The sequence below is a fragment of the Furipterus horrens genome, unplaced genomic scaffold (genome assembly GCF_987537825.1).
Source record: "Furipterus horrens unplaced genomic scaffold, mFurHor1.1.pri manual_scaffold_4, whole genome shotgun sequence".
Taxonomy (NCBI): domain Eukaryota; kingdom Metazoa; phylum Chordata; class Mammalia; order Chiroptera; family Furipteridae; genus Furipterus; species Furipterus horrens.
Genome location: NW_028327174.1, coordinates 117,630,544 through 117,651,586, shown reverse-complemented (window position 1 = coordinate 117,651,586; position 21,043 = coordinate 117,630,544). Strand labels below are relative to the sequence as shown.

Here is a 21,043-nt window from a genome sequence, read left to right as displayed (position 1 = left end):
TAAAGGTGAAACAATAAACTGTCTACAGATTGCATAGGACAATATTTCCATGATCTTTGGAGGAGGGTGAGGGGGGCTCCTGCTGTGCTGGTGGTGCTCTGTGCCTCCATCTGTGTAGGAGTTACAGCATGTGTCCAGCGTGTGAACACGCATCAAGTTCTACACTGAGGCTGTCTGTGCTTATCTGAATGTATGTCACACTTAATCTGCTACTATATTATTTTACCTGTTTTATTGGATAGTTCTTGTTTTATTCTCCCGTTTTGGAGTTCAACAAAAGAGTTATAGTTCCTGCATTTGTGGAAATTGTATCACTGAGAGATGCAGTTTTTCAAGTCATGCATGAATAGTTAAGTTCCATTTACGTAAACTCCACTATATCAAAATGTTTTCAAGAGTTCAAACATGAACAATGTGATATTTTTATTAGAAAATGAAAAACAACTTTTTGCAAACTCGTTGAGGCTTGCTTAAAACTAACAAAGCTCAGTTTAAAAGTATTTTGTAAACTATGAGCTTTAACAACATATGCTTTTTATCTCTGCATCTATATATTAAAGGGATGTTGTATTTACATACATTACACATAATCTGAGTTGGTAAATCTCAAAATGTTACAGGAGTCCATTTATATCAAAGTCTGTAAGGTCTATTTGAAAAGTATTTAAATAGTCTGTTATATTTAGGCTTTCTGCTTAGTTGGGACATTCTTCAGCACCACCCCCTACCCCTTTATTTTTAACTAATGAAGTGTTACTCTCTGTCTATAAAATGACAAAACATTGTTGGAAAACTAGTCACTTATAGCATGGTTTCTTAAGATGCATTTCCATTCTGTTGCTGTTATTTGTATAACCCCATTTCTAGAAGATATTTATCCGGAAGTGAGCCACTTTGAAAAGTTTCTTATACATTATGATTTCTTTTGCAGAGGTGTGAAAACAGTAGCTGTGAAGATCCTGAAAAATGAAGCCAATGACCCGGCTCTGAAGGATGAGCTGTTAGCAGAAGCCAATGTCATGCAGCAGCTGGACAACCCTTACATTGTGCGGATGATTGGGATTTGTGAAGCTGAGTCCTGGATGCTGGTTATGGAGATGGCAGAACTCGGTCCACTCAATAAATATTTACAGCAGAACAGGTATCTTTAGGGACCCCAGAAGTTTATACTTCGAGGGTCGGGACCTAACTGCACAAAGTAGCCTAGTTTTTTCAGGAAGCCTCTCTCCTCCTATACAGTACAGGAAACTTGCGAGAGGAAGGGAGATAGCTATAGTCTTTGGATCAAGTGTTTGTTGTTGTTTGTTTGCTTGTTTGTTTTGAAGGAAAAAAACCACAAAGCCCTCATTCCAAAATTTGATTTTCATTCTCCTTTGCTCACTCTCTATCGGCTCAGTGATAGAATCAGTGTTAGGATATCTTGGCAGTCGATATCACCTCACTAGGAAAACTGTGTTTTTTACAAGAAATATTTAATAAACATTTTATAGGGAATAACCGTAATGGCTTACTTGTCAGGCTGATCTCTACGTTCCCTCAAGTAATTCTGAAAATATCCATTACTGTGCTGTCCTCTGAAGCCATTGTTGAGATGGAAGAACACATGTGAAATACTCATAGGAGAAGTCATGGGTTACTTAATCCCATTTGCTACATTATGTTTGTACTTTACTTAGGCTATGTCTTTAATCTTTATAAGAAAGAGGTGTTACCCTGGCTTCACAGATTAATGACTGATTCAGGGTTGGTTTTGTTTTCTGTCCAATTTTGGAACAAAATTTGAGCCTGGTTTCACTACCTTATTATACTGCTTTTCGTGCAATTCAAAGCAAGCCTTGAAAACTGGACCAGTTGAACAGTGGGAGAATGATGTTTACTTTTGAACAGTTATAGGTTAACAAGATTATTTGTCACCACCAGTGAATCTTGCTTAAGAAGAATAGGAAATGAGTTGACTTGCCTTCTGTCTATGTGAGGAGCACAGTTGGTTGTTCTGAAATGGACTACTACCCACCGTCACTAATGACACACTTGACTTTCAGGCATGTCAAGGATAAGAACATCATAGAGCTGGTTCATCAGGTTTCTATGGGAATGAAGTATTTGGAGGAGTGCAATTTTGTGCATAGAGATCTGGCTGCAAGAAACGTATTGCTGGTTACCCAACATTATGCTAAGATCAGTGATTTTGGACTTTCCAAAGCACTTCGTGCTGATGAAAACTACTATAAGGTAAGAACAACTTAGCCAGTATTCAAAGCAGCAGTGCTTAAAATCTAAAATGAGAATGTATCTCTTTTATATTTCATTATGGTGGGTTTCCAGAAGCAATTTCCCTGTTTAAAAATAACTATGTAAAAAACATGTTCTTCTTAAGTTTTGATTTATTGTTAAAAATGGAAAGACTCTCCAAGCTATGTTCCTTGGAACAATAGGGAATCAGTAATAGGGAACATTTGTGTACTGTTGATGGGAATTTATATTGACAAAGCCACTGTGGGAAATAGTATGGCAGTTCCACGAAAAAATTAGGAATAGAATTACCATACAATCTAGCAACCCCACTTCTGCATATTTTTCTAAAGGAAGAAAAATTACTATCTGTAGAGATGTCTTTATATCTCATGTTCATTGCAGCATCATTTACAATGGCCAAGATTTGGAAACAACCTGAATGTCTGTCAGTGGGTAAATAGATTAAAAAAATACACACACACATGCTTTTCAGCTATTAAAAAGAAGGAAGTGCTGCCATTTGCAACAACATAGATGAAACTTGAGAACATTTTATACTGAGTAAAATAAGTCAGATACAAAAAGACAAATACGCTATCATCTCACATGTGGAAAAAAAACAACAACAACACAATAAAACAGAGAGTAAATTGTGAGGAAGGGAAATGGGTGAAGGTGGTCAAAGGATACAAGCTTCCAGCTATAAGATGAATAACTTCTGGGATCTAATGCATGTTGATTATAGTTAACGTTACTGTGTTGTATACTTGGAAGTTACTAAGGAGTAGATAATAAATTTTTTACCATAACAACAACAAAAATGTTAATTATGTCAGGTGAAGGATATGCTAGCTAACATTACAATATATATATATATATATATATATATATATGCATCAAATCAACACACTGTACAAAAAACTAAAAGCCATGTTAGAAGCTACAAAAAATTCTGAACACTGAGAGAACATCGTGACATGGAAGATTTTTCTTAATAAACAAAACAAAATGAGATGGAAAAGAATAAAAAATTGAACAGAATTAAAGAGAAATGATAGTATGGCCTTCTAAGACCTGTGCACTGCAGCTGAACTGTGCAGCACCAGACTGTAAACCACATGCCCTTTGATACAGCAACTCCTCACAAATACCTGGCACACCAGGCAAATACAGGCACACCTTGTTTTATTATGCTTTGCAGATAATGTGTTTTCTACATATTGAAGGTTTTTGGCAACCATGTGTTGCGCATGTCTATAAGCACCATTTTTCCAACACCATTTGCTTACTATGTGTCTCTGTGTCACATTTTGGTAATTCTTGCAATATTTCAAACATTTTCTTTATTATTTTTTTGTTATGTTGATCTGTGATCAGTGATATTTGATGTTACTATTATAATTGCTTTGCAGTGATACGAACTGTACCCATATAAGACAGAAAACTCAATAAATGTGTGTGTTCTGATTGTTCCAGTGGCCAGCTTTCCCTGCCCCCCACCCCCCACTCCTTCTCCATGGCCATCCCTACATCCTGAGACACAACAATACTGAAATAGGCCAATTATTCACCTTATAATGGCCACTATAGCTGTCATTGATAATGATTATTCTGAGGGACTTGGGAAAAGTATTGGGTTGGCCAAAAAGTTTGTTTAGTTTTTTCCACATGATGGCTCTAGAAGTGCTTAGTTGTCTTTAACTTCATTTGAAACAATTTTGTTAGATTATATTATGACAGCTGTCATATCAGAATGCATTAAAAAGAAAACATCAAAATTGGTGAAATTTTGCGCAGTCATTTTAATATTGAAGATGGAAGAAAATATGCATTTTCAGTGTATTATGCTTTATTATTTTAAGAAAGATAAAATCACAACTGAAATGCAAAAAAATTATGCAGTATATGGAGAAGGTGCTGTGACTAATCACACATGTTAAAAGTGGTTTGCAAAGTTTCTTGGTACTATTGATATTTTGGGCAAATAATTCTTTGCTGTGGGGCTGTCTTATGCATTGGAAAATGTTTAGCAGCAGCGCTGGCCTCTACCCACTAGAATCCAATAGTGGGAGATAGCCAACATACTCAAAATATCCAAATCAATAAAGTTATTGATGAATATGAAAAATGTGGGAGGAAGGAAGATGGAGGAGTGAAAGGAGGCTGCGCTCTCAGGCTCCCGAGACCTGTCTATAGTTTGGACTAATTGCAGACAGAACATCTCAGTGAGCAGCTGGACACTGGCAGGAGTTGAGCCTTGGCACTGCTGGATTAGAGAAAAACCATCTGGGAACAACCTGTTTAGTGAGGATAGTGGAGGAAAAAGGGACAAAACGGGATTCCTGACGGGTGGCTACCCGAGCTGTGGCTGGAAGGACACAAAGACTTTTTGGCAACCACAGGCTTCCCCAGAGGGGAGTCAGGAGGAAAGCGGATCTCTGCCGCAGAGATGGGACTCAACCAGGTGGCATTGGCGCTGGGAGACAGGAGACAGCATGCTGCTGTGCAAGTGAAAACGTAATTTTTCCTTTGTATTTTTCTCTTGTGAACTACAGAGAGGGGGAGAAAGTTTGGGGGTGACAGGACATTCTTGAGGAGCGCAGGAGCAGGACTGCGCTCGCCCACTCCCCAACCCTCCCCTTGGGTCACGTGGGCATGCATAGGAAGGTGCCTTCCTTCTCTGGCCCAGGTGCGCGGGGCCGCGCGTCCAGGTGCCCCTCGGACACACCCCAATGGACATAAGATCAGCGCCCCAACGGGCACAGGGAGGGCCCATTGGATATGCAGAAGACTGTGCACAGTGGCCCCCTGCCCAGCTTCAGTGGGCGCCAAGTCGGAGCACAGAGCACTTGCTCAGGCTCTGCTCGTGCCCGCCCAGGCGGGTGTGGGAATGGTGGACAGCTGCAGCGCGGGAACAGTGGGTGGCAGCGACTCACAGGCACTCACTTCCACTGAGCACAAGTGTCCAGGGTCCCACCCTAAGAGGCGAGAGACCAACTTCCAGAATGCTGCGCGGCAGGCCTGAGGCAAGCTCTCCAGCAGTCTTGTGCGCGCACGGGCCCGCGCGCAAGGGCACCTTGGCTAGCTCCAACAGGCACCAAAGGAATGCGCCGTGCGGGCGCACACCATTGCTGCAAGGAACAGGAACCTCTGACCTACCTCATTAGACCAGCTGTGGACACAGAAAAATGAGACGACACACAAAGGCTGAACTGACATCTCCACAAAAGAATTCAAGATAAAGTGGGTAGAGTGACTCTCAATCAACTAGCCAGAAGGAAGATCCTAACAAAAAGCATCTGAAATAGAACCAGACAGCATAAACAAACGATATAAAAGGTACCCCAAGAACATCAGGCTCAGGAGATCAAAGAGACTGCACCACTGAAACCCCCAGATCTACCATAAAGAATCTCATACCACAAACGTGGGAAGTCAAAGCAGACAAACCCAAAAAACAAACATAAACAAGAAGAATCCCACATGGTAAGACGCAGAAATAACCTCTCCATGAAAAGAAAAGAGGAATCCCCAGAAAGAGAGGTAGATGGAATTGACATAGCCCAAATGTCACACACGGAATTCAAAACAATGGTGGTGAAGAAGTTCAATATGCTCGAAAACCTCAAAAACAACTATGACAACTTCCAAGGAAGTTACCAACAGCTCCAAGAAAATTACAGGGAACTTGCAGAGAACTACAGCAGCATAAAAAAAGACATAGAAACGATCAACAAGAACCAGGAAGAAATGAAGAATACAATCTCTCAACTGAAAACACAGTAGAATCAGTCAAAAGCAGACTAAACGGAGCAGAGGATCGGATTAGTGAGTTAGAAGATAAAGTAGAAAAAAATTCACAGACGATAAAGCAAAATGAAAAAAGACTGAAAAAGTATGAAGAAGAGGTAAGGGAATTACAGGATAGCATGGGAAGAACAATATCAGAGTCATTGGAATTAAAGAGGGATCAGAAGAACAAGGAATAGATAAACTGATAGAAAAAATAGTGACAGAAAATTTTCCCATCCTGATGAGAGAAAAAGCTATGCAAGTCCAGGAAGCACAGAGAGTTCCAATGAAGAGAAACCCAAAAAATCCCACTCCAAGACACATCATACTTAAAATGGCAATATTCCAAGACAAAGAGAGAATCCTAAAAGCAGCAAGAGAAAAACAGCAAATAACATACAAGGGAGCTCCGATAGGGCTATCGACCAATTTCTCAACAGAAACACTACAAGCCAGAGGGGAATGGTCAAAAATATTTCAAGCAATGACAAACAAAGGCCTACAACCAAGAATACTCTACCCAGCAAGGCTCTCATTCAAAATGGAAGGTGAAATAAGGAGTTTCTCAGACAAAGGAAGACTAAAAGAATACATCTCCACCAAACCAGCATTGCAAGAGATGCTAAAGGAAATGTTCTAAGAAAAAAGAAGAAAAGAACAAGAGAGGAGAGGAACAGAGGTACAAAGGGCAATGAATAAATACATGTCAATAATAATGTTAAATATAAATGGATTAAATGCTCCAATTAAAAGACATAGGGTAACAGAATGGATAAGAAAACAGGACCCACATATTTGCTGTCTACAAGAAACACACCTCAAAACAAAAGATTTACATAGACTGAAAGTAAAGGGATATAAAAAAATATTCCAAGCAAATGGACCTGAAAAGAAAGCTGGGGTAGCAGTCCTCATATCAGACAAAACGGATTTCAAAGCAAGGGCAATAAAAAGAGACAAAGAAGGACACTTCATAATACTTAAAGGAACAATCCATCAAGAAGATATAACATTGATAAACATATATGCACCCAACATAGGAGCACCCAAATACATAAAGAAAATACTAGAAGATCACAAGAAGAATATTAACAATAAAACACTCATAGTAGCGGACTTCAACACACCATTATCAACAATAGACAGATCATCGAAGCAAAGAAACACCAAGGATATACAGGCATTGAACAACACACTAAACCACATGGACTTAACTGATATATATAGAACTTTTCACCCCAAAGAAGCAAAATATACATTTTTTTCAAAGGCACATGGGACATTTTCAAAGATAGACCACATGATAGGACTCAAAACAAGCCTCAACAAATTCAAGAAAATTGAAATCATATCAAGCATTTTTTTCAGACCACAATGCCTTGACACTAAAAATCAACCTCAGAGAAAAAAAATCAAAGACACCCAAACTCATGGAGAATGAATAACACACTATTAAATAATGAATGGGTTAACAATGACATCAAAGGTGAAATCAAGAAATTTCTAGAAACTAATGACAATGAATACACAACAGCCCAAAACCTATGGGACACAGCAAAAGCAGTCCTAAGAGGGAAATTCATAGCAATACAGGCATATCAGAAAAGGATAGAAGAATCGCAAATAAAAAATCTAACCCTAAAGCTACAAGAACTAGAACAACAACAACAAACAAAGCCTAGGGCAAGAAGAAGGAAGGAAATCATCAAGATCAGAGCAGAATTAAATGGCATAGAAACTAAACAAACAATCCAAAAAATCAACAAAACTAGGAGCTGGTTCTTTGAAAAAATAAACAAAACCGACAGGCCTCTAGCCAGGCTCATCAAGAAAAAAAGAGAGAAGACCAAAATAAACAAAATCAGAAATGAAAGAGGAGAAATCACGACTGATACCACAGAAATACAATTGTAAGAAATTACTACAAAGAACTGTATGGCGAGAAATTTGACAACCTAGAAAAAATGGACAAATTTCTAGAAACATATAACCTTCCAAAACTGAATCAAGAAGAAGTAGAAAGTCTCAACAGACCAATAACAAAGAAGGAAATTGAAACAGTAATCCAAAATCTCCCTGCACACAAAAGCCCTGGACCGGATGGCTTCACAGGCGAATTTTACAAAACATTTAGGGAAGAACTAACTCTTACTCTCCTCAAACTATTCCAAAAAATCCAAGAAGAGGGAAAAATCTCAAACTCTTTCTATGAAGCCAGTATTACCCTAATCCCAAAACCAGATCAAGACACAACAAAGAAAGAAAATTACAGGCCAATATCACTGATGAGCATAGATGCTGAAATCCTCAATAAAATATTGGCAAACAGGATCCAGCAATACGTCAAAAAGATCATACACCACGATCAAGTGGGATTCATCCCAGGGATGCAAGGATGGTTTAGTATTCGCAAGTCAATAAATATAATATATCACCTAAACAAAATGAAAGACAAAAATCACATGATCATATCAATAGATGCAGAAAAAGCATTTGATAAAGTACAACACCCATTTATGGTGAAAACACTCAGCAAAATGGAAACAGAGGGAGCATACCTTAACATAATTAAGGCTATATATGAGAAGCCTGAAGCCAACATCATACTCAATGGGCAAAAATTAAGAGCATTCCCCCTCAGGTCAGGAACTGGACAAGGCTGTCCACTCTCTCCACTCCTATTCTACATAGTGTTGGAAGTCCTAGCCACAGCAATCAGACAAGACAAAGAAATAAAAGGCATCCAACTTGGGAAAGAAGTAAAACTATCATTATATGCAGATGACGTGATAGTATACCTAGAAAACCCTGTAAACTCCACTAAAAACTACTCGATATAATAAGTGAATTTGGCAAAATATCAGGGTACAAAATAAATATACAGAAATCTAAGGCATTTCTGTACACCAACAATAAAATAGCAGAGACAGAGACAAAAAAGAAAATACCATTTACTATAGCAACAAGAAAGATAAAGTGCCTAGGAATAAACTTAACCAAAGAGATAAAAGACCTGTACTCTAAAAATTACGTAACATTGAAGAAAGAAATTAAGGAAGATACAAATAAATGGAAGCAAATCCCATGTTCTTGGATGGGAAGAATCAACATAATCAAAATGGCCATACTACCCAAAGCAATTTACAGATTCAATGCAATCATTATTAAAATACCAATGACATATTTCACTGACCTAGAACAAATACTCCAAAAATTTATATGGAACCAAAAAAGACCCCGAATAGCAAAAGCAATCTTGAAACAGAAGAACACAGCAGGAGGAATCCCGATACCAGACATCAAACAATACTACAAAGCCACTGTGATCAAAACAGTCTGGTACTGGCATAAGAACAGACATATAGATCAGTGGTACAGAATTGAAAGCCCAGAAATAAACCCAGGCCTCTATGGTCAACTAATCTTTGATAAAGGAGGAAGGAACATCAAATGGAGTGAGAAGAGCCTCTTTAACAAATGGTGCTGGGAGAACTGGACAGGGACATTCAAAAAAATGAAACTAAACCACCAACTTACATCACACACCAGAATAAACTCAAGATGAATCAAAGACTTAAATGTAAGCCGTGACGCCATAAAAGGCCTAGAGGAAAACACAGGCAGAAAAATTTTTGATATCCCACGTAACAAAATCTTCACAGATACATCTCCTAAGGCAAGAGAAATAAAGGAAAAAATAAATGGGACTACATCAAACTAAAGAGTTTCTGCTCAGCAAAAGAAAACATCAGCAAGATGAAAAGGGAACCAACCATATGGGAAAATATATTTGCCAATGATATCACAGACAGGGACTGATCTCCAAAATATATAAAGAGTTTGTACAACTCAACATCAAGAAAAGAAACAATCCAATTAAAAAATGGGCAAAGGAACTGAACAAACACTTCTCCGAAGAGGACATACAGAAGGTCCATAGGCACATGAAAAAATGCTCAACATCATTAGCCATCAGAGAGATGCAAATAAAAACCACAATGAGATACCACTTTACACCTGTCAGAATGGCCATCATCACCAAATCAACAAGCAACAAGTGCTGGTGAGGATGTGGAGAAATGGGAACCCTACTGCACTGTTGGTGGGAATGCAGACTGGTGCAGCCACTATGGAAAACAGTATGCAATTACCTCAAAGAACTAAAAATGGAACTGCCTTTTGAAACAGCGATTCCACTGCTAGGATTATACCCGAAAAATCCTAAAACCCTAATTCAAAAGAACCTATGCACTCCTATGCTCATAGCAGCACTGTTTACAATAGCTAAGTGCTGGAAACAGCCTAAGTGCCCATCTGTAGATGAATGGATCAAAAAACTGTGGTACATTTACACAATGGAATACTATGCAGCAGAGAGAAAGAAGGAACTCCTGCCACTTGCGACAACATGGATGAAACTAGAGAGAATTATGCTTAGTGAAATAAGCCAGGCAAAGAAAGCAAAATACCATATGATATCACCTAATACAGGAAACTAAAGAACAACACAAACAAACGAACTAAATAGGACAAAGAGTAGAATAGCAGTCAATAGGGAGGAAGAGGGAGGGAGAGAAGGGGGATAAGTAAGGGAAGGGTTTAATCAAGGTTCGTGTATAAATGACTCATGAACATGGACAACGGGGAGGGATATGATTGTGGGAGAAGGAGTGGGCTGGTGGGAGGGAGCAATGGGGGAAAAATGGGACAACTGTAATTGAAAAACCAAAAAAGAAAAGAAGATTATACTCTTAAAAGAGTTTTATAGCTGAGAACAATTATTTTGCCTCTCATGTCCCCATGAGATAAAAGTGAGTGAGAAACTCATAACTAAGTTCTTGCTATTCACAATGTTTCCATTGGGTGTAGCTATGATATTAGGTAGGTTGATATTAGAGCCTGCTTATTTAGGAGTAATGCCCAGATATTTGGGGACCTTCAGTGACTCACTTTGTCTTTAGCATTAAATTGTATTAGTCAGCTATATGATTTATGGGGAAAGGAAATAAAACAGTTTCAAATCAAAAAAAAGAAAAGAAAAATGTGTCTCTTATTTTATGGAAAAAAACTAAACAGACTTTTTGGCCAATCCAATAATTGAAAACCTTCTGAAAAAGATTCACCATCCTAGGTGCCTCTAAGAACATTTATGATTCATGAGAAGAGGTAAATATATCAACATTCATAGGAATTTGGAAGAAGTTGAGTGGATGACTTTAAGTTTTAAGGCTTCGGTGTCGGATGTAACTGCAGATGTGGAACTAGCAATAGTACTAGAATTACAAGTGGAGCCTGAAGATGTGACTGAATTGCTTCCATCTTATGATAAAACTTTAAGGGAGGGAGAGTTGTGTCTCATGAATGAGCAAAGAAAGTGGTTTCTTGAGATGGAATCGAGTCCTGGTGAAGATGCTGTGAAGATGGTTGAAGCGACAACAAAGGATTTAGAATCTTACATAAACTTAGTTGATAAAACAGTGGCAGAGTTTGAGAAAATTGACTCCAATATTGAAAGAAGTTCTATTGTGGATAAAATAATATCACACAGCATTCGGTGCTACAGAGCAATTGTTCATGAAAGAAGTGTCCATTGATGCATTGAACTTCACTGTTACCTTATTTTAAGAAACTGACACAGCCCCACTCTAGCCTTCAGCAACCACCACGCTGCTCAGTCAGCAACCACCAGCATTGAGGCAAGACCCTCCATTGGCAACAATTATGACTCGCTGAAGCCCCAAATAATGGCTAGCATTTTTTTAGCAGTAAAGCATATTTTAATTAAGGTATGTACAAAGTTTTTTAGACTCAATGCTATTGCACACTTAATAGACTACAGTATAGTGTAAATATAACTTGTATATGCACTGGGAAACCAAAAAAAAAAATGTGTGCCTAACTTTATTGTGGCAGTCTGAAACTGAACTCACAGTATCTTTGAGGTCTGCCTTTACACACTGTCAGTAATGTTCATTCTAGCATAATGTATAATAACAAAATACAGGAAACTACAGACTGACCTCTCAGTAGAAGACTGCTTAAATTAGTTGTAGGAGATTTATATGAAGCATACAATTAACTCTTCTAAAATTGACTTTATTTACATGTACTGACATAGAAATATCTAAGATACATAGTTAAGTAGAAAAATTATAAAGAACCAAATGGGTATGCCTCTAACTTTATTATTCTCCCAAAAGTATATATTTCTTATTTATTCTTGTTTATGAGTTTTTCTGGAAGGATCCAAGGAAAGCTGTCAAATGTGGTTATCTCTGTAGATAAGAATTTGGAGTTGGTGATGGACAAAGACTGACCTTTCATCACATTTAAGATTTGTCAAAGGTTTATCTTATTATTAGTTCAAAATTCAGAATAAACTTGAAGTGACACACATGACTATATTGTTTACAACTTTTGAAATCAAAATCTATAAATAATGCTTAATGTGAATGAGACAGAGGTACAATCAGTTTGTCATACAGAGAACTACCATGGCACTTATGAACTCAGCTTGAGGTCCCAAGTTGCCATCTCCAAACCCACCTTATGGCAAATCACCTCCCTCCCTCTGCTTTAGGAGACTTCACCCAGATCAGAGTGATTTCCACAGGAGGCAGCAAGACTTACCCACAGCACACTGAGCCCCAAGCCCCAAGGGAAAGGGTTTTGGTAGAGGTGATTTTGATCTTTTTACTAACACTTTTTAAATTAGAAAACTTAAACCAGTTTAAAATGATACTAGTAAGCAATCTATGCATAAGTAATTAGTGTTGGCTTAAAACCATAGACAAGTACACTTAAAACTAGCCCAATGTTTCTTGGAGCATCACCATGATGTAATATTCAGGCTTGACTCTTGCATTGTGACAAGAAGCTCCATGAAGTATGACTAACAAAAGGAAGAGGTGAGAGAAAATGACTGAAAGATGGAAGAAATTTGATCTGAATCTTTAAAAAGATATATTTAAAAACTTAAGATTTTAGGATTTAATCATATGTTTAAGATTCAGACCAAATACATACACATGTACACACACACACACTGGCATTTTGTGAGTCATGACTTTACTCTTTTTTGTAATTGTGGTAAAATACACTTAACAGAAATTTTACTCTTTTCAAGATTACAGTTCATCCCTGATTGGTGTAGCTCAGTGAGTTTGGCATTGTCCCACAAACCCCAAGAGTATCCAGTTAGAGCCTGGTCAGGACACATGCCTGGGTTGCGGGCCAGGTATCCAGTTGGGAGTGTGTGAAAAGCAATCTATGTTTCTCTCCCTTTCTTTGTTCCTCCCCTCCCCTCTCTCTAAAAATAAATAAATAAATGCTATCTTTTTTTTTTAATTATAGCTCTGTAGTATTAAGAACATTCGCTTTATTTACAGCTAAACTCCAGAATTATTTTTATCTTACCGAATTGAAACTATAATCATTAAGCAATAATTCCCCATTCCTCCCTCTTTACCCAGCCCCTGGGGACCCTTATTCTACTTTCTGCCTCTATGAATTGAACTACTCTAGGGTCCACACAGTATCTGTCCTTTTGTGACTAGACTGGCTTATTTCACTAAGCATAATGAAAGATAACCTCGTGGTTCCTCCATGTTGTTCACTGTGTCAGAACCCCTTTTTTCATAGGGGTGAATGGCATTCCATTGCATGAGTTGACCCCATTTTGTTTGTCCATTCATCTGTCAGTAGATATTTGAGTTGCTGCCACCTTTTGGCTCTTGTGAATAGTGCTGCTATGAACGTGGGTGTGCACAATCAATTTTGTTCTTAAGAAAGTTCTCTGTTCACATTTCTTTCAGGCCCAGACCCATGGGAAGTGGCCCGTGAAGTGGTACGCTCCAGAGTGCATCAACTACTACAAGTTCTCCAGCAAGAGTGACGTCTGGAGCTTCGGCGTGTTGATGTGGGAAGCGTTTTCCTATGGGCAGAAGCCCTATCGGGTTAGCCACTGCTGTGTCATGCCCTAATTAATTATGTGGTCCTCAGAACAGATATGTACCTATCATCATTCCAGGAACCTGAAAATCATAATCCTGGCATTCTTCTTGAGTCTTTCTGTCTTTTGTCAGTGGGCAGTTACTATGACCTCAGTTTATTCACAACTGAAAAAGAAATATTTCATGCTAACTGAATAGTTTGTCCTTTTTTCATTGTATGTTGCACATGTAAATATGCATAAAATATGCTCAAATCAACATTAATTAAAGTTGAAGTAGAAATAATGGCTATTTCAAGTATCAAATTGGCAGCTCATTATAGTTTTTAAAGATTTTTTAAAAATCAAAATACACATACCAAAAGATGGATAATGCTAGGATACAGCTTGCTGAATCCTCATAGATGGGACAGACCCATGAAACCAGCCCCCACAGGAAGAAGTAGAACAGAACCCTAAATACTCTCCCTCCTGCATGCATACCTCCCCCAAAGGGTAACCTCAACTAACTTCTAAATCATAGATTAGGTGCTGCTCTTTTTATACTTTTTATAATTGAAATCAATTTCATGTGCTCTCTTATTTCTTTAGGGGAGAGGGGTGGGATATATTTGTTGCTTTGTTTTGCTGAATGCTATGTTTAAAAAACTTAAGGTATATTTTGCCTGTTTTAGGGAATGAAAGGAAGTGAAGTTTCCGCTATGCTGGAGAAAGGAGAAAGGATGGGATGTCCTGCAGGGTGTCCGAGAGAGATGTATGATCTAATGAACCTGTGCTGGACGTATGAGTGAGTACCCACCCCTTCCTGCAATTTATCCAGACACTCTGGAGGCATTTGGAATGTTTGGGCATACATTCTGTCTTTTCATGAGGCAGGGATATGCTGCCTTCTAAACAAAGAGTGGGAGAAATATCTTGCTTTCTGGACCACACACTTCGATTCTTTAGTCTAAAAAAGAAAAGTTTAGACAAATACTAAAATTCAGGATGTCAGAATTTAAATGTAGATAATATTGGCCAGGGTGGTAAGGTGGTCAAAATAGAAAGATGCTCCTAATAGTCTGGTCCAATGCTGTGTACCATTTTTGGTGACAGAGGGTGGCAGAGGCACTTAGAGGGAAATGTCTACTTTCATAATTCCTACCACCTTTCAGAGTGAGGCATGACCACAGTGGTTGGCTGGCTCACAGATGAATTGGCCAAGGTAGCACTTCCCAAGAAGTGACTCAGACCCGGGAACAGTGCCCCTCAGATCCTGTCTTAAGCACTATCATGCATCCTGTCTGGAGTAAACATGAGCTTATGGCAAGTTCAGGGAAGCTTATGTTCAGGGAAGCTCAGCAGGCAGGGGAAACCCATCACACCTAACCTTTCACAGGTTGGGCAGCCTATGAGTGGACTGTGGGGAGTCCCGAGCCATGGTCTCTATATCTCTGGCATTGCTGTGTGCAGCTTGATGGTACTGTGGGTCTGTCATTGGGAGGAGCTCATATACTTTCAATTGATTTAATACTTTGGGGATCAGTTTTGCTTTGAGAGACAACAGCTGGAGATGCAGGAGGGATAGGGCAAGTTCTCTCAGGTGCCACCTGGGATTCCACCACTCCCCAGGGGAACACCATTCACCCAGCAGAGCTGGGAGTGCACGTAAAAGATCTCATTATTGTCTAGAAGCAGTATAGGGAGCCCCCAAAGGAGAGGTCAAGTATGTCTAGTTACTAGTGCTGACCCTGTACAGAGAAAGGCCCTTTCTGTAGCAAAGGTACCCATCTGGGCCCTGGGAAGCTTCTTGAGCCTGGACTACCAGGGAGTCAGCAGGAAAGAAAGGCTAGAAATAGATTATGGACAGGGGATGTCCAGTCTTTAAAGTCTTGACTAAATCCCCCCCACACACCCCTCCCAGTGCCCAAACTAGAATTGTTAGAATCATTGACAGGTCGGTCCCAGCCATTTTCAAAATGGAAATCAAAGGTCTGGGCTAGACATTGTGGATGAGGTGAGTTCACATAGGAAACAGAAGACAAATGACCCCTGAGTGATGTTACAGACCTTGACCTTGTTGCCTTGCACCTGTGCTGATTCACGTCCCAGCTGTCCTACTTTGAGGTGCCTCTGAAAGGCAGGCGGCAGGAGGACAGAGTACCTCTGAGACTTTCCAAGAACCCCTGAGTGTGGGCAAAACAGCACGCTCCTCTTTGCAACACCTGTTCCTGTAAAGCTGCTAAGAACAGTACAGGCCTTCCTGGCTTTAGTCGGCATTGTGCAAAGTGCACCCAGCCAGGCTTTGGGGAGCTAGTGGCCAGAGAGGTGTCACTGGGAGTAGAACAGACCCCCAGGTCAGGAGATGTGCAAAGCCCTGGGGAAGACACACTCTCGGGTAGTTCTTCCGTCTGCCTGCGGCTTCATTTGGAAGGTTTCACTTCCTCTGAGAAAAAAGAACTTGAAACAACCAAAAAAAAAAAAAATTGAATTAAAATGAATTCTCAGGGAGACAGTTGAAGTTAGTGTTTTGCTCTTAAATTGAATACTGAACATTTTTATTTCTGTCCATTGTTCTTTGTGGTGGATGTTGGGCAGTGAGGAGTGAAAGGGTGGGTAGGGGAGGGGGCACAGGGTAGAAGAGAGGTGTTAGGGGATGTGCCCAGCAGGGTGAACCATGTTAGAAGGAATAATGTAGCCAAAACACACCCCAGCTACTGCCCTGGAGGAATCAGCAGTTGAGGAAGGGGCAGGAAGCAATAAATGATAAACAATGAAATAAGTGCATTCTATTGTGTGTTCTTGGAAGGAGACAAGTACAGTAGTAATTCAAAGCCAGAGGGCCTGGAAGACTGCTGCACATATGTGTGAGGACCTCCCATGTGCAGGTAGTATTTGCAAAAGGAAATGAAATAGTTGCCTGGTACATGGAAGCATGTGAAGCTTCCAGACCTTGGTGGATTCAGTGAAGCAAATACAAATGATCCCTGTATAGTCTCCAAGCTTTCCTCCATTGTAAACAGTCAGCTACCTTTACCAAGATGATAGATAGATTTTTAGATAAACAGGTAAATAGAAAGGTAGGTAGATACATAGAAGGTACATATATACATACGTACATACATACATATGTACATATATACATGCATAGTTGGAAGGAAGGAGGGAGGGAGGGACAGAAGGGTGATTGGATGGGTAGATGGACGGATGGATAGTTAGATACATTGATTGATCGATAGATAATGGATGGATAGATAGAAAGCAGGTAGATAGATAAATAGAGAGATAGGTAATAGGTAGACAAATGACAGCTCCATCAATCAATACTTGATAGATAGATAGATGGATCCATGGATGGATAGGTGGGTAGGTAGGATAGATAGAAAATAAACAAAAATTTAGACAGAAAGACATATACATACACACCTTTAGATTTATCACTGGCCCATCTACTGACTGCACTCCAGTTCGTGAGCAATGTGAATAAGCAGCAGTTGACACTTCCCTCATGAAAATCGCAATTTTGGACTGGATGTTACTAAGCAAATATGGAACAAATTAACCCCCATATACACATGTGATGGCATATTGCAGTGGGTGCTATAGAGCAAACCATGGGGTGCTCTGAATGGGAATAGAGGATTATGGAGGTCATATTCCTGTTAGGGTTCGTATTAGCCTCTTTTGGAAAGACCTTTCCACATGGCAACTGCAGGATGGGGAGCTTGGGTGCAGGGAATGAGAGGGGGCTGGGCACAAGAGGAAGTGTGGAAAAAGCATTGCGGGCCTTGAGCAGAAGCAGCACACCACCGTACACTCAGTCACCCTCCTGTGCCCAAGCTCAGCGTCATCCTAGGTTTCTCACAACAGCCTCACCTGTGGACTAAAGGAGGGGTTCCCTAAGACACCTGTCCAGGTATCTTCCCTGTGGCCCCATCTATATTCCTGTTTCTCTACATTAGTTTTCTTGGTGCTCAGCTGTTGGGTGAATAAAACACACACGGCAAGATTCAGGTCTTTGTGCATACAGGTCCCCATGGTTGGAGTTTGTGTCTCTTTGGAGCAGGATGGAGGCTCTGTGTGGACAGAGGTTTCTACATGTGTTTCTGCACCCTAGGGCTTTGCCATCACATTCCCTCCTAGAATACAACTTGGTGTCCAGAGGCATGGCCCCCCTACAGTGAGCCCTAAGTCCCCAGACATGACCACAGATAGCTGATTTTTTCAAGCAGTTTTTGCTTGCTCTTGAAAGCTCTAGATTCTTGAATAGCATCATTTTGTTATAACACAGATAAAAAGCCATAGAAACCTAAATCTTGCTTACATCAGTTAGCCTGTGCTCAAATTGGTTTTGTTATATGTTGTTTCTCTTAAAGTCACAGAACCTTTTGAAGACTTACTATATTTTAATGCCATCTGACAAAATCAAAAAACAAAAAACTTTTGCTCCTATAGAAACTACTCTGCCCTTACATTGGTGAGTGATTCTGGGGCCTCATGCATGCTCCTGGGCTATTCTCTCGAACCTTATAAAATTGTAGTTGTAGGTCAAAGAGGTTGGAATGTCAACAGTTCATAGTTTAACCTCAAGTTCTGTTTCACTTATTGGGCAATTTTATCCACTTGCAACTTAGCCAAAAATCTTGGGAAAATACGAAAAATTATTTCCAAACAATGATAGATTCTCAGAATTTTAAGAAATACTTGCTTCCAACAGGTTCTATTCAGGGATGTCTATTAAAGTTTGTTTACAGATTGCAAATTATAAAAAACTTTTTCCCATAGTTTACTTACATTGCTTCCTTCCCTGAGAAGTGACAGAAAAGTGAGGCCTTGCTATGTTAAGATGTATAATAGACATGTCCCTATCCTTGCTTCTGCCATGACAGGTTTTAAGTTTTAATAAGAACCCACATGGGGACAACTGTAATAGATTAACAATAAAATATTTTAAAATAATAAAATATTTTTAAAAAGAATCCGCAACAGTAGCACATTTTCAGAAATCCAGAGCCATCCAGCTGGGGTATCGAGAGGGAAAGTTTAAACTGTGTCTGTTTTCTTCTTAACAAGGTTATAAATCATATGTTAAAGATACATCTGCAACATATTCACCAGCTAAGTATTTCAGATACATCTGTTTTGCTACATTACAAGGAGACAATCTATGGGTTAAAAGATCTGGACTTTGAGTGCAAAACTTCTTTAAAGGGGCCATGAGTCACCTGGGGTCTTGATGAACGCACACAGATTTCTGTAGGTCTGGTGTGAGCCTGACACTGTGTTCCACACAGACTTCTAGCCACCTGGAGCTGGGAGCAGTGACGTGCTGTGAGTCTCAGGCTCTGGGGGATGGCCACCAGGGGGCGCAGCCATTTGCACTCTCCCTGCAAAGGCCCCAGGGGTGAGCAGGTTTTTTCCTCTAGTGCCATGACGAACAGTAATGCGTGTCTTTCCTTTCCAGTGTGGACAGCAGGCCCAGGTTCACAGCGGTGGAACTGCGGCTACGCAATTACTACTATGACGTGGTGAACTAAGGCTCCTGAGCCTCTTGTGCAGACTCTGAGCAAATGAGTCATCAAAGGCAAACATATTACAATGCATCAATTTTGAATCTCCATCTCCATCTCCCTCTGCCCACTTGCCTGTGACTGTGGTTCCCCAAACCCATACCCTTCACAAGAACAAACCCACCGAGAGGAGCCATGGAAGAAAGACAGACAAGAAGGTCAAAGGCACTGTGGATTCCTTTCTGCTTCTTGTCTGAGTGGTTTTCAGGGCAGGTTATTTTCAAGACCTGTTTCCCACTTTCCTTGCTGTCTTTCCAGTTTTCTGGCACCTGGGCTCCTCTAACCCCCCTGCAGCCCGGAGATAGCACCATATGGTGTTTAGCCACTCCACTTGCATTGTCAGCATCCAGCGGGTGCACCTGTGATGCCCACAGTGGAAGGGCAGGAAGGGAGAAGAGAAGGGGATTTGGCTGGAACAGGCCACGTGACTGGCCCTGCTCCTGAAGAGCTTTCCTAGTGGTAAAAGTGCTTTGAGGCTTAAAAATCAAGTTCTACCAGTGTGGCTTCTAAGGTGTAGCCAGTTAAAAGAAATGAAGTCTGGATACTGCTTTTGCTCTGTGTTCTGAGCCAAGAGTCATGTTGGCATGAAAAGTGTGGCCTGCTAGAAGGATTGGCTTACTGGCCCCCTAAAAGCCCCTCTCCCACAGATTTACTGAAGACTGTACTTGAGCGGAGACTGTGCAGGGGAAAGGATGTCCATCATCTTGAGTGTGACAAGGACAGACATCAGGGCTCTGTGGGCTGTCACTGTTGTCTAGTTAGTGTGGCTCACACTTCCTCTTTCTTGAAGAGAGGGTGCAGACATAATTCCTATCTTTCTGTATTCATAGTAGGGGGCACCCTGGTGGCCAAGGGCATATAAAAATAAGTTTGTAAAGAATATTAATTCATAATAAAATCACAGACCCTGATGCTTGCCACAAGTAGGCTCTATTGAGTGATTTGGGGGTGAAAATACAAAACCTGAGATTTCTTTTCTGGTCTCCTAGTCTTAGTTAATCCTTAACTAATGTCTGATCTTACACAAATCATCAGACCATTGATAATTAGTTTTGTTATGGCTCTTCAAAATTAGAGCTATTTAGACATCATTCTTAGGTAAGTCAAGACATCACTTATTCACAGAACTTCTGTTAAGAAACTGTGAGAATTGTGCTACCTGGTGGTTTAATAACTTTGTTAAAGAGAGGATCCCTGTGTGCTGAACAGATATTCAAAACAGTAACGATACACATTTAGAGTCCCCAAAATTAAAAAAACTAATGACAGAATCGCTGGTCAGGCGACATGTAGATTTAGAATCATGAAAGGAAGGGTTGCACATCGGTGATGGCATCTGAGAAAGTGGGCATGCTGTTGGCTCCGGGTGTCTTCCCTCTCTACCCCCAGAGACTGTCTTTGGGAAAGGCCACACTTGCAGGAATTGGGAAACACACATTCATCTTCTTCCTGAGGGGATTTCCCACACTCTCCAGCAGCTCTCTGCCCCTCCCAAAAGTTTGGCAATGAAGATCAC

General features: G+C 40.1%; 1 protein-coding gene across 3 annotated transcripts in view; it reads left to right on the top strand.

Moving 5' to 3' along the window:
* Positions 1 to 20,500, top strand: part of SYK (spleen associated tyrosine kinase) — a 94,187-nt gene extending 73,687 nt beyond the window's left edge. For all 3 annotated transcript variants that reach the window (XM_090273976.1, XM_090273974.1, XM_090273975.1), the window contains 5 exons: positions 932 to 1,141; positions 2,043 to 2,232; positions 13,842 to 13,982; positions 14,653 to 14,765; positions 19,422 to 20,500. In XM_090273976.1, the coding sequence (XP_090130102.1) occupies positions 932 to 1,141; positions 2,043 to 2,232; positions 13,842 to 13,982; positions 14,653 to 14,765; positions 19,422 to 19,494 (727 nt within the window). In that variant the 3' untranslated portion in view covers positions 19,495 to 20,500. The remainder of the gene's footprint in view (positions 1 to 931; positions 1,142 to 2,042; positions 2,233 to 13,841; positions 13,983 to 14,652; positions 14,766 to 19,421) is intronic.
* Positions 20,501 to 21,043: the final 543 nt, after the last annotated feature.